Raw genomic sequence first — 12288 nt, 5'->3', positions numbered from 1 at the left:
CATGCAGATGATGATGCTTTTGTGAGGGCAGGGCGGACCCAGCGCTTAATGCGGTTCATCAGAGGCCGACCCCAGCACGGGCAGCCACAGTGCCGGGCCTGGACTATCGAGCTCAATGGAACGGCATTGGTACGTCCCAGTAGTACGACGTAAACCGTTCACGGGTACGGATCGGATCACGAGAGCGACAGCAGCAGAATACGGAAACCGTTGGTCCGTTGCGTTTTCGTAGCTAGATCTCGTTGCAGGCCTGCAGATTCAACACTCCAGATTGGCAACCATACGACCACGGCAGCATCGGTGGAAAAATGGCCATGGCATGCGAGAGTCCCAGTCCCAGACCCTGCTGGTCCATCAGCTAGCTAGCGTACAACTCCGATCCGGTGCACCACTCGCCCCACGCTCGACATGCGAAACCGTGGGCGATTCTTTACCACCTTCTAGCGCAGTGCAGTGCGCGGTTCGCCGCAGGTGACGTTCTTGAGAGCGACAGCGCGTGATGGTCGCGCACAGGTGGTGGTGCCAAGTTGCCGCCTCGGCCGGCCCGGGGTTTCGGCGTCCGGCTCGGCGAGAGAGCGAGCGAGAAACCAGCCGCGCGCCCCGTGACCCGTGCACCCGGATGTGGCCTGGTGCCCGCCCCGCCCTTGCAGCACCCGTGCGGTGCCCAACCAGGGCCGATCGCCTCGGGCGCCCTCGCCACGCTCGCTCGCGGCACCCGCACGTCCGGGTGCCGGGCCGGTCGGTGCGTGCAGTGGATCGGCTGGCTGCTGGTGGCCGGCCGCGTTGGCCCGGCTGTGCCGTACGCCCGCTCGATCGGCTGGAGGTTGGCGACACCAGTGGCCGCGCGTGCGCGGGGTCGCCGCTCGAAACCTGGGGAAAGTAACTTCAGTACCGGGTTCAAAACCCCCCTTTAGTACTGGCTGTGCAACCGATATTGCTAAGTCGATGATACTAAAGGATCCTTTAGTACGGTTGGGAAGACTAACCGGTACTAAATTGGCTGCCACGTCGCGCGTGACCGAGGCTAATTTAGTACTGGTCTTCCCAACCGGCACTAAATTCTTTTTTCTTTTCTGTTTCTTTATTCTATACTAGTATTTTGTATTTGTTTCTTTTACATATACTAGTTCTAATACGCAATATATATAAAGTTGTATTTGATCTATAATATTACATTTGAGATAATATTATACATAGACATATTGGGCTTAAACATATATGAATGATATTACATTGCATCAACACTCCAAGTTCAACATTTTGGATCAACTATTCGGAACCCAAGTCCTGACGGTAATGCAGATTTGATCCATCATTATGGAACTCTTCCGCTGGATTTACTACCTCGTTCAGAAGAAATCTACTGAGTAAATCTACTGAGTTGTTCTTGAATTGCCCTGATTTTTTCATCTCAAGGAGTTCATCCTTCATGTGCATAATCTATGTCATTAGCAAAGGTTATTATATTAGATTAATGAATCTGCACAATTATACCTAATTTATTGTTAAGAAATTACCCTGAATTCGTGGTTGGTTATACAGTTGGGACCTACAAAGCTATGGATGAACTCAAATAGTGTCCGTAGAAATTAGTCCCCGGATTCTGTCTCAAACACTATATATATGGCAAAAAAAATTATAAAATATTTGTTGTGTTCAAGGAAGTGACACGAGATGTAAAAATTTAATACATACCTAGAATTCAGAGTGGATATGGCATTGCTCCTTGAACTCACCAAAGTGATGTTGATGGAAGCGAGCCCATGCTCTATTCTAAGTAGTAGCAATTTACAATTTCTAAGTAGCAATAAAAGAATTATTCTAAGTAGCAATAAAAGAATTCTTCTAAGTAGTAGGTAGTTTAAATTTCTAGTATTCCACTAATAAAATAATAGCAATGTACATTAATTTCCTAGCACTATTTATAAATTTTCTAATTTTCATAACACAATTTTATATTCACCGACACTACTTATAATTTTTTCTATTTTTCCTAACACTATTTCTATACTTTTCCTAGAATATATTTTAAACTAAATAACATTTATCCTAAATCCTATAAATAAATAAATTAAAAAAAGATGACGTCAGTGTGGTCACGGGCTTACGTCAGAAGAGACGACGCCCGCGACCGTGCGCGAGGAGCGGCGGGCGGTATGGTGGAGGAGGGGGCCACGGCCGGTAGAGGAAGGCGCGCGACGTCAGTGGAGGGCCAACGCCGGGGGGCAAAGAAGGTGACGGAAGCTAGTTGGAGGGGGCGCGCCGTGCCGGTGGAAGAGGGCCGCGTGGCGTCAAGGTCGTTGGTGCCGGCGCTGGGAGCGCGGGGCGTTGGAGATGGAGGCGGAGGCGCGACGAGGTGGGGACGTGTCGATGGCGTTGGCGGCGGGCTGACCGGGCCGGGGGTCGTGGGGCGCGTCGTGGCGTCAGGGCGTGCAGGGTAGGGGTGCGCAGTACAGGGGCGCGTGACAATGGGGACGACGGCGGTGGCGGAGGATCCGACCGTGGGAGGGGATGGCGACAAAGCTATGTCGTTGTCGGGGTGGGGCGCCGTGCGGACGACGACGCGGCGGCGTGGCGCGGGAACGACGCGTGGCGGCCGTGGACGACAGCGGGGACAATGAGGGCGACGAGGAGCGGCTAAGTATTCTGGGGGATGAGAGGGAGGAAGACGATGGGGTTTTATGTCCCCCCCAGCCTTCACTCGATACTAAAGGGCCTTTAGTATCGGGCCTAGCTCCCACCCGGTACTATTTGCGCCCCCTTTAGTGCCAGGTGAAATACTAAAGACGGTTGTAGCCTCCTGTTTTCGTTCCCACCAAGATAATATTTTATTTCTTTCTTTTAAAATTACTATTATATTTATTTATTGTGTAGTAAATCAAATAAAGTTTATAAAATTACAAAATAAAATTTGTTAGCTTGATGTTGATTAGATATACATATTAGAAGCACTTAAATATCAAATATAGTAACATTAGTAATTTGAATTTAGTAATAGGTCATAAATACTGATAATACTTATGTTAACTTAAAAATTGGAAAAAATAAATATTTCGATCATGCAAAAATTTAGAAAAATAGTGCCCATGTTTATCATGACTATAACATGTACTTGTTTAATTGTATCTAAATTTATTATTTAATATTTAATGGTGCTAATAAAATGAAATCTTTAATATTTTAACTATGCAAATATAGTTCTTGTTTAATAGGGTGAGATTTTAACAAATAGTATTATGAATAAACTCATAGAATACATTACATATCATTACAATATCTTATTACATTACTTTATCACATCATTATTTAATGGAACGTTAATAACCTTCCTCTTAACGAACGTCCCTTAGTTGTGATCGCGGCGTAAGTATGGAGCGTCCTTTTTAGCTAATAGGATGGTTGGGTCAACCTCGACTGAAAATGGAGGAAGATCATCAAATTGATCATAATCTTCTGAAATATTAGTTTTCTCCTCAACTCCAACAATTTTTTTTCCCCTGAAAGAACCATGTGGCGCTTTGGCTGGTCATCTAAATTATTATCACCCTTCTGTTTTGGTTTACTTGACATGTCTTTCACATAGAAAACTTGAATCATATCATTGGCTAGGACGAATGATTCGTCTCAGTATCCAATCTTGTTGAGGTCTACTATTTTCATCCCATAGTTGTCTATCATTACGCCTCCTTCAGTAAGTTTCACCCATTGGCACCAAAATAGAGGAATTTTCAAAGGCCCATAGTCGAGTTCCCATATTTCCTCAATGACACCATAGTATCTATCATTTTTTCCATTGCATCTATACGGATACCACTATTTTGGTTTGTTCTCTTTTGGACTTGGGTTGTTGTGTAAAATGTGTACCCATTTATCTCGTATTCTTAGAATGTCGATACTGAGATAAATGGACCCCTAACCAACCATGATAGTTACTCTTCAATCATGTCATCACCCATCAATCGTCGCCGCAACTAAGAGACGAAAGTGTTAATGTGATGATGTGTAATCCAGTCCTTAGTCTTCCCCTGGTTTGAGGACTGTAAAATGGTCTTGTGCTCCTCTAAGTATGAAGCTACCAGGGATGTTTGTTGCAGAATCATGAAGTGTGCTTTATGAAATGTACTCTCATCGATGTACATCCGAGCTTTCCTCCCTAGTGTACCCTTTCCTTTGTCTTTCCCCTCAGGCGTGATACAGGGACTTCAGGTCATCAATAAAGTCAACACAAAACTCAATGACCTTTCCATATCACTTTGCGATGCTTCCTTCTGGATGGGCACGATTACGAACATACTTCTTCAGCAACTGTCATAAACCACTCGAAAGGGAACATATTGTGTAGAAATACAGGACCGAGAATAAAAATCTCTTCAACAAGGTAGACTAGAAGGTGGGTCATGATATTAAAGAAGGAAGATGGAAAGACCATCTCAAAGCTGACAAGGCATTGCACCATGTCATTCTACAGCTTTAGTAGATTTTTTGGATGGATTGTCTTTAGAAAAATCATGTTGAGGAATGCACATAGCTTCACGATTGCCATTCTCACATTCTCTGGTAGAATACCCCTCAGTGCAACAGGTAGCAATTGTGTCATTAGGATGTAGCAGTCATGAACCTTTAGATTTATGAATTTTCTTCTCTTTAATATTTATTATTCCCTGTATATTCGAGGAGTAGCCCGATGGACCTTAATACTATTCAAGCACTCAAACATACTATCCTTCTCTTCCTTGTTGAGGGTGTAACTGGCAGGATGCAAGTAATGTCCATCATCTCTCTTTTCCGGATGTAGGCCATCTCGTTGTTTCATGTGTTTCAGGTCCCGACGTGCTTCAATTGTATCCTTTACCTTTCCATATGTACCTAGGAAGCTAAGCACGTTCACGCAAATATTTTTCATTAGGTGCATCACATCGATAGCATTACGGAGCTCAAGAACTTCCCAATAAGGTAGCTCCTAAAATATAGACTTCTTCCACATGGGTGCATGTCCATCCTCGTTGTTTGGAATAGGTTGGCTACCAGAGCCCTTGCCAAAGATTACCCTCACATCATTTATCATAGAAAATACACGTTTATCATTACGGTGAATAGACTTAGTACGTTTTTCTCCCCCCCCCCCCAAAATGCTTCCCTTTATTTCTTAACGGGTGCTTACCAGGAAGAATGCAAGTATCATCTAAACAGTGCATGTAGGGTCGATATCCGTTGTTCGTCTATCCGGACAAATTACCAAGGGCCGGCAATCATTGATGGTTACGAACAGCAATGCTCGTAGATTAAAAGTCTCATTTTTATCCTCATCCCACATATGTACACCTTCTTCCTTCCATAACAGTAAAAGTTCATCAACCAACGGTGTTAGGTAAACATCAATATTATTGCCAGATTATTTTGGACCTTGGATAATTATCAGCATCATAATGAACTTCTGCTTCATACACATCCAGTGCGGAAGGTTGAACCTACATAAGGTCTTTCTGGATGAGTAATCCTTCTACATTTTGCAAATTCGGCATGGACAACAAATGAAACCAGACAGCGGCCTATTGGACTCTGCCGAATCGCGACAACTACGCAAGCCACTAATGTACTCCATAGAGCGTTTATCCGTGTTGTACATCCATTGCCGATCCATCTACAAAGTATTACCGAACCAAAAATATTTTGATCATCCATAGAATTATACATGAAACATAACAAACATGATACAAATTTCATTAAACTCAAATGTTGCTGAAAGTTTAGATACAAATACACAAATTTAAATTTCAGATCCAAACAACATGATACACTACCACAAACACAAATGCTGCTGAATGTTTAGATATAAATACACAAATTTAAAGTTCAGACCCAAACAACATGATATACTATGACAAACTCAAATGTTGCTGAAAGTTTCGATAGAAATACACAAATATCAATTTTAGACCCAAACAACATGATACACTACAACAAACCATCCATTGAGTACTATCAAGGAGGACTTTAAGCATCCTTGGGTGGTGCAGACGAAGGTTTCGCTGACTCAGCCTCATCCTGTGTTTTATTTGTGCCTCCTGTGATGGTAGTACTCGGTGGATCTGAAACCCTCGGGACTGGCGGTGGAGCATAATGACCAAATAATGAAGCATCGCTCTCTGCCACATGCTCATTTTCTTCGGTTTATCATGAGGGTCAACTATGGTTTTCCCCTTGCTGTGATAGGAACGACGATCGTCCCCACCATCACCACTACCTCCAGCAGCAATAGCCATCTCTATGTACCATAATTTATTTGGCTCATATTTGAAAATTACTAAACTATGAACAAATTATATTTTTCCCACAATTTATTTAGCTCAAACATAACATATAAATGAAAATTTTCTCCATTGTAGCTTATTCTAAAAATGACTAATTACATACCTCTATTTCATCTTATTATTTCTATGTACCCGCTCATATTTGTAAATGACTAAAATATGAGCAAATTATATTTTCCCCATAATTTATTTAGCTCATATTTGTAAAGGACTAAACTATGAAATTATTCCTTTAACCTCATATCAATTTCTTTGACTAATACAAAACATAGCATCCAAAAATTTGTAGATTATTCTAAAAATCACAAATATGAGCTCTAAATAACACAATCATATAAATGAAAATATTCTCCATTGTACCTTATTTTAAAAATCACAAATTGCTCTAGTTCTAAAGTATAAACTTAGTATACTAATCATGTAGGAAGGATGGAGTTTCTAACCTTTAGAACACTTAAATAAGTGAAATCCCCACGAAATGGTCAAAAATCCAGCATCACCTCCCCTATTTCACCATGAATGGATGAAGTCCGAGCTGGAGGAAATGGCTTGGGCAAGAGCAAGAAGACGCCTGATTTATAGAAGGGAAGTTAGTATTAGTTGGGGCTCCAACCAGTACTAAAGGTCACTCATTAGTACCGGGTGAAGTCTCCACCTGATATTAAAAGCCCTCAATCGCAACCGGTACAAAAGAGACGAATGCTGAATTTTTCTAGTGTCGGTTCCTTTCGATCGCGCGCCGCTGGAGCTAGGGGACGGTATTTGTGCGGTGCAGGCGCGTCTCGGGAAAGTTGTGTGCTGTGCTTGCTGGTGAGATGAAAAGCGACTCCACATGGAAATGTGTGTGATCGACAACGTAGGCAACCAGCTGCATGCATTACATGCTTATTAGATCGTGGCCAGTATGAACACAGGACGTACGATCGCCGGTCGAAAACAGCCCGGAGAGCGACACTGCCGATATCGTCGAGTTAACACCGCCCACGTTCTCCGATATCTCTGACCCGCCCCGGGCGCTCAATCAAGCCCGCCTGCTGAAAGCTGCATGCCACTGATTTTCACTGTCACACACATGCAGGCACGTAGTAGGACCGTAAGAGCAACGTACCAAACACAGGAGCATCACATCATCATCATCACCAATCATTCAGTCTTTTAGCAAAAGAATTGAATCAGGATTCAGGAGAGGAACAGGAACACGTACACATGCAGTTTCTGGGCATAAGAATTGAATGATTCAGGAGGGGAGCAGGAACACACATGCATGAATACATCTGGTTGATCGATCTCGTTGCAGTGCAAGCTCTGATCTGGTAGCTAGCTAGCCGGCCAGCATCTTTGCATGTACAGGGAAAAAAAACCAAATAATGATGGTTCCTTCACTTGGCCTAACCGTATCTAGCAGCAGGCCGGCCAGGAAGTAGAACACATCACAAACAACGTACACGCAGCAGCAGCGGCCAGCAAATACTTAGCCAATCAAAGCTACAAGCAGGTCTCGTCGATCGTCTCATCTCCGTCCTCGAGCTCGACGATTCTCTCCAATGGCGGGGGAGGGCGGGCGCGCGCTAATGTAATCCTCCGCGCGCATGCACCACTCCTCGTGATCTCCTCCTCCTCCTCTAATCCTCCATATTTACACGCACCTCTAATCCATTAACCTTCTTCACCGTACACGTGTGATTACTGATTACTTCGCCGGCGAGGGCCAGCCAAATCAATGAATCTTTGAATCGAACGAATAGCCACCCACGTGCGCGCGTGCACCGCCGGCGGTGGGTTGGCGTACGTAGACGTGCGGCGCTCGCTCTCACCGGGCGCCGCCGCAGGCGAGTGCGGAGGTGAGGGAGCGGAAGGCGACCTCCTCGCAGGGGAGCACGAGGATGCCGCCGGCGCCGGCGCCGGCGAACCCGAACTCCTCCTCGGCGCGGCGCAGCAGGGAGCGGAACTCGGGCCGGTCCAGCAGCGCGATGGGCACCACGAACCGGCGCCGCCGCTCGCCCACGTACACCGCGAAGTGGCCACGGGGCACGTCCGACGGCAGCCCCGCCGCCTCCTCCTCGCCGTACTCCTCCTCCTCCTCCTCGTACCCGCTGTGCTGCTGCTGCTGCTGCTGCTGACGGCGACCCAGGCTCGAGCACCGCCGCAGGATCTGCTTCAGCCCCGCCGCCGCCGCGCCGCCCTTCTTGATCGCCATTGTATATATCCTCTAATCGATCGGTCCGCTCGCGAGCTCTAGCTGGACGACGGACGGACGGAGAGCGAGCTGATGAGCACTCGGTGGTGGTGGCTGGTGGGCGACGGCGAGTGTGGGAGGGCAGGGTGGTATATATAGTGGGAGGAGACGGATCGACGGGCGAGAGAATTACAACGCATCGGCCATGGTTGGTGGTGGTGGTGGGGGTGGAGGCGTACGGCGACGAGGGAGCGGGGGGACGGCAGGGTGGGCCCGGGAGCCCGTGGGCTTGCCGGGCCCTGGGGCCCGCACCACCTGTCCCATGTTTTTCACCGTACGCTGCGTGTACTGCGTGCAGGTAGGAAGGAGGGGGAGAGCCGGAGAGGAGGTCAAGTTGGTATTCATGGTGGGGGTGGTGAAATGAGCAGTCGTCCGATCCAATGGTGTACCGGCCGGATCTGATGGTGGGTACCTGATCGTACGTACTGCCTACCTAGGGGACCTCCGAACCATTTCTCTCCCTCTCTCATTACACTTAGAGATTTTTTTGCGAATGAAGTTAACCTCTAAGTTAAGGTTTAAACTTGGCAAAATAGCCACTTTGGTCCTTTAACTTTACAGCGGCGAGGATCAAGTTCGTCCCTCAACTTTCAGATTGGTCAATTTAGTCCTCCAACTTTTATTTTTGGATCAAACCCGTCCTTTGTGCTGATGTGGTGCTCTATGTTAGCATAAGATTAATGTAAAAAGTTCCTTTTGCTCTTTGCTCATATAGGTCAAACATGTATGTACTCGTACTCCTTAATACATACTCACAACAATATGTTTTTAAACTAACACAAAATATGGTTTCTGAAAAGTATATCTGCTTCTACTCTTTAAAGTCATTTGTGTGCTCATACGAATTTGATAGGCAAAAATATATGTACAAGTATTTACTCATAATCTTTTGGTATATATACAAATCAATGTGTCTACGCATGCTCTAAAATCGATATGTGCTCACATACTCATGATACGCTATACATGCTCCATGTATGTATTCATACCCCTCGACAAAACATATGTATCCTTATATTTATTTTGGATTATACATTATTGCATTCTAAAGGCGAAAATTGAAGAGAGAAAAGAGATAAGGGTAAAAAGAACTTTTCATATTAGTTTCATGCTAATATGGAGCCACATATCATCATAAGGATGAGTTTGACTTGAGGGACTAAATTGGTCAATCTGAAAGTTGAGGGACGAAGTTGACCCTTGTGCAAAGTTCATGACCAAAATACCTATTTTGCCTTTAAACTTCATCCACCACACATCGATAACAGAATACTACATTAGTTTCGTTCCCATTCCTTTATAATTTTATATCTTTTTCAATTATGATCCCACTTTATCTGAGTTTCATCTTTCTCTACAGTGGTTTCTAAGCTAAGATTACACTTCCTTTTCTAACATACTGGTATCAAAATAATACCTTTTGATTTAGGACCCGTTTGGAACGCAAGAATGTTTCCGGTTTCTTATCGAGATTGGGATATGTTTCGTTTCAGCGGTAATCTTATTATCAGGACTGAGGATGTTTGATTTCAACAGTAATCTAACTTTACACCATGCAATAATGCATATAAAAAGGCCATCACGGAAAGTGGGGAAAGAAAAATCATACACCCCTTTTTCGTATGGTGGCTTTGCACTGCATAGTTCATACGAAAGAGACTGCCGCAGGGTCAACCATTTTCCGAGCTAGCTAGGTGTAACGCAACGCTAGTGGCCCTAGCTAGGCCCCTAGTGGAGAAGACTCAAAAAAGAAAAAAAAATCAAGCAAGCGCGTTGACATTTGAGCAAATGGGGGTTGAGAACTCAAGTCCCAGTTCATCCATCGTCGAAAGTGCTCATCAGAAAAAGGATGGAGGAGGGCAACATGGTCGCCTACTCGCCGGAGACACGGTTTTCAATGCAGCCACGCAGTGGGCAGACACGGCCGATCACGACCCACGATCCCCGTATCCCGCTTGCCCTGTACGTATCCATCGCCACTGTTGCGGCCGTGCCGTCGTCTCCACCTCCTCCGCCACACGCCTCTCGTTTCTGGTTTCTGGTCAGGCAAGATCAATGCAGATCGATGCCATGTGTTGGCAGGACTAGCTGCTGATTTGAGATAGAAGAAGCCCATACGGGAGATCCATCGGTTTGTCGGAAATCTAAGGCCCTCTCAAACGTGGGAGTTCCTCGTCCTGAATCTCTAGAGGAGCTGAGAGTTTTTTATCATTATTTGTTTTTATGGAGTTGTCGTGTTCCAAATAGGAGTTGGTTTGAGTTGTCGGTTTTTTGGTCCATTTGGACTTTTGGAGTGATGGTTTTTTCCCTTCCATTTTTGGTTTCCCCTTAAATGAGATACTGACAGCAATACAACAAGTTTGTTTAATTTACTTGCTGCAGTAGTATGTTTTTCTGAATGGTAGCCTCATTTTGTTTTCTGCATATAGAGGGCTGTGTGGTTCAGTTTATTTCCTAGAGATAAGGAACCAAACTGTTAACATGTTTCAGGTACAAGGTTTACTCTGGTTGTGTCATCTTTTTTTGTGGATTCAAATGTCCACCATACTATTGAGGAATCTGCTATGCATGCTTTTTCAGTAAGTAGTCAAAACTTCTTTAAAAAAATCTTCTAAGGATAACATCAGATGAAAAGGAAATCACATGCAGAAGCACACAATGAAATCTTAATCGGTTAGTGGATACGAGTGTACCCAATTTTCTGAATGTTATTCAGCCAAGAACATACCACAGAATCTGCTTTTTTTCAGAGCCTTGATTTTGGCAGATCAAGCGCAAGCACATCGCAACAAATGTACAATCTTTTGCCACAGAAAAAAAAATAATGAAATTAAAGAACCGCACTTGCAGTGGCAGCCTATGGCAGTCATCACTAGTTGCTCCAGTTGTTGCTGCATCTCATGATAGGCGACAGATGGAGGATATGATGCTACGCTGCAATTCATACGGGTGGCCATCTTTTGAGCTTGGCGTTGGGCCATCAAAGATGGATGTCCCACTTGCTGCTTGCTCTCACTACGCGAGGAAGACAGAGAGAGAGAGAGAGAAAAAAAGGTCGCATGACTTGCAGGAGACGAGTCTCCGCAGCTACAGCTATAGCTTAGCTTTTGCTACCATCCGTTGAAGTTTGCAAGGCATCAGAGTATGATTGAGCCAAAATACACAGCATTTGGGCTCATGCCAACCGCTGCTTTTGGTATTTTAGTACCTCAATTATGCACCACACTAGCTAGCCCTTGTTTGTGCGCGTCTTTTTTTTTAATTATTTAGCTGATCAAGAAGACTCCTACGTTATCACATGACCAGGCTAATCAATCACCTATATACAGATATCTTTTTTTTCGGGGACCTATAAGGAAAAGGAGGACTAGCTAGGATCGAAATAAAATCCTTAGCAGTTCCTCGAGAAGTTATTCCCATGTTCCAAACAGGCCGGATGGGAACAGCTGGGGACAATCCGGTAATATCATAATTCGCAACCTACAAGTCATAATATCAAAGTCGCCATAGAAACCGCAGCGGAAAAAATTCCATGTAAAAGACCATCATGAATAGCAGGAGAACTGCTCTCAGCCAGAAAATTAACCAAGGCATGGATGGTCCAACAATGATCATCACCCAACAATTTTTCTTTTAGAACACACCCAACAAATTAATATCATGGCAGCACACTCTTTCAATACCAGGTGTATATTTGGATATTTCTCAGATATATATAAATCTTTGTGTGTGTGTGTGTGA

The 12288-nt window shown here is 44.6% G+C and overlaps 1 protein-coding gene across 1 annotated transcript; it reads right to left on the bottom strand.

Annotated features, from left to right (window-relative positions):
- Window positions 1-7986: 7986 nt before the first annotated feature.
- Window positions 7987-8613, bottom strand: LOC117851642 (protein SMALL AUXIN UP-REGULATED RNA 51). The gene has a single exon (XM_034733499.2). It carries the CDS (start codon window positions 8506-8508, stop codon window positions 8122-8124), a length of 387 nt encoding a protein of 128 aa, XP_034589390.2. The 5' UTR covers window positions 8509-8613; the 3' UTR covers window positions 7987-8121.
- Window positions 8614-12288: the final 3675 nt, after the last annotated feature.

This window comes from Setaria viridis, chromosome 4 (assembly GCF_005286985.2).
Source record: "Setaria viridis chromosome 4, Setaria_viridis_v4.0, whole genome shotgun sequence".
Classification (NCBI taxonomy): domain Eukaryota; kingdom Viridiplantae; phylum Streptophyta; class Magnoliopsida; order Poales; family Poaceae; genus Setaria; species Setaria viridis.
Note: the sequence above shows the minus strand (reverse complement) of the source record. Positions and strands in the feature narration are given on the sequence as shown.

What these genes read in the sequence shown, in the direction of transcription:
- LOC117851642 (XM_034733499.2), bottom strand. Translation starts at nt 8,508, where the DNA reads ATGGCGATCAAGAAGGGCGGCGCGGCGGCGGCGGGGCTGAAGCAGATC.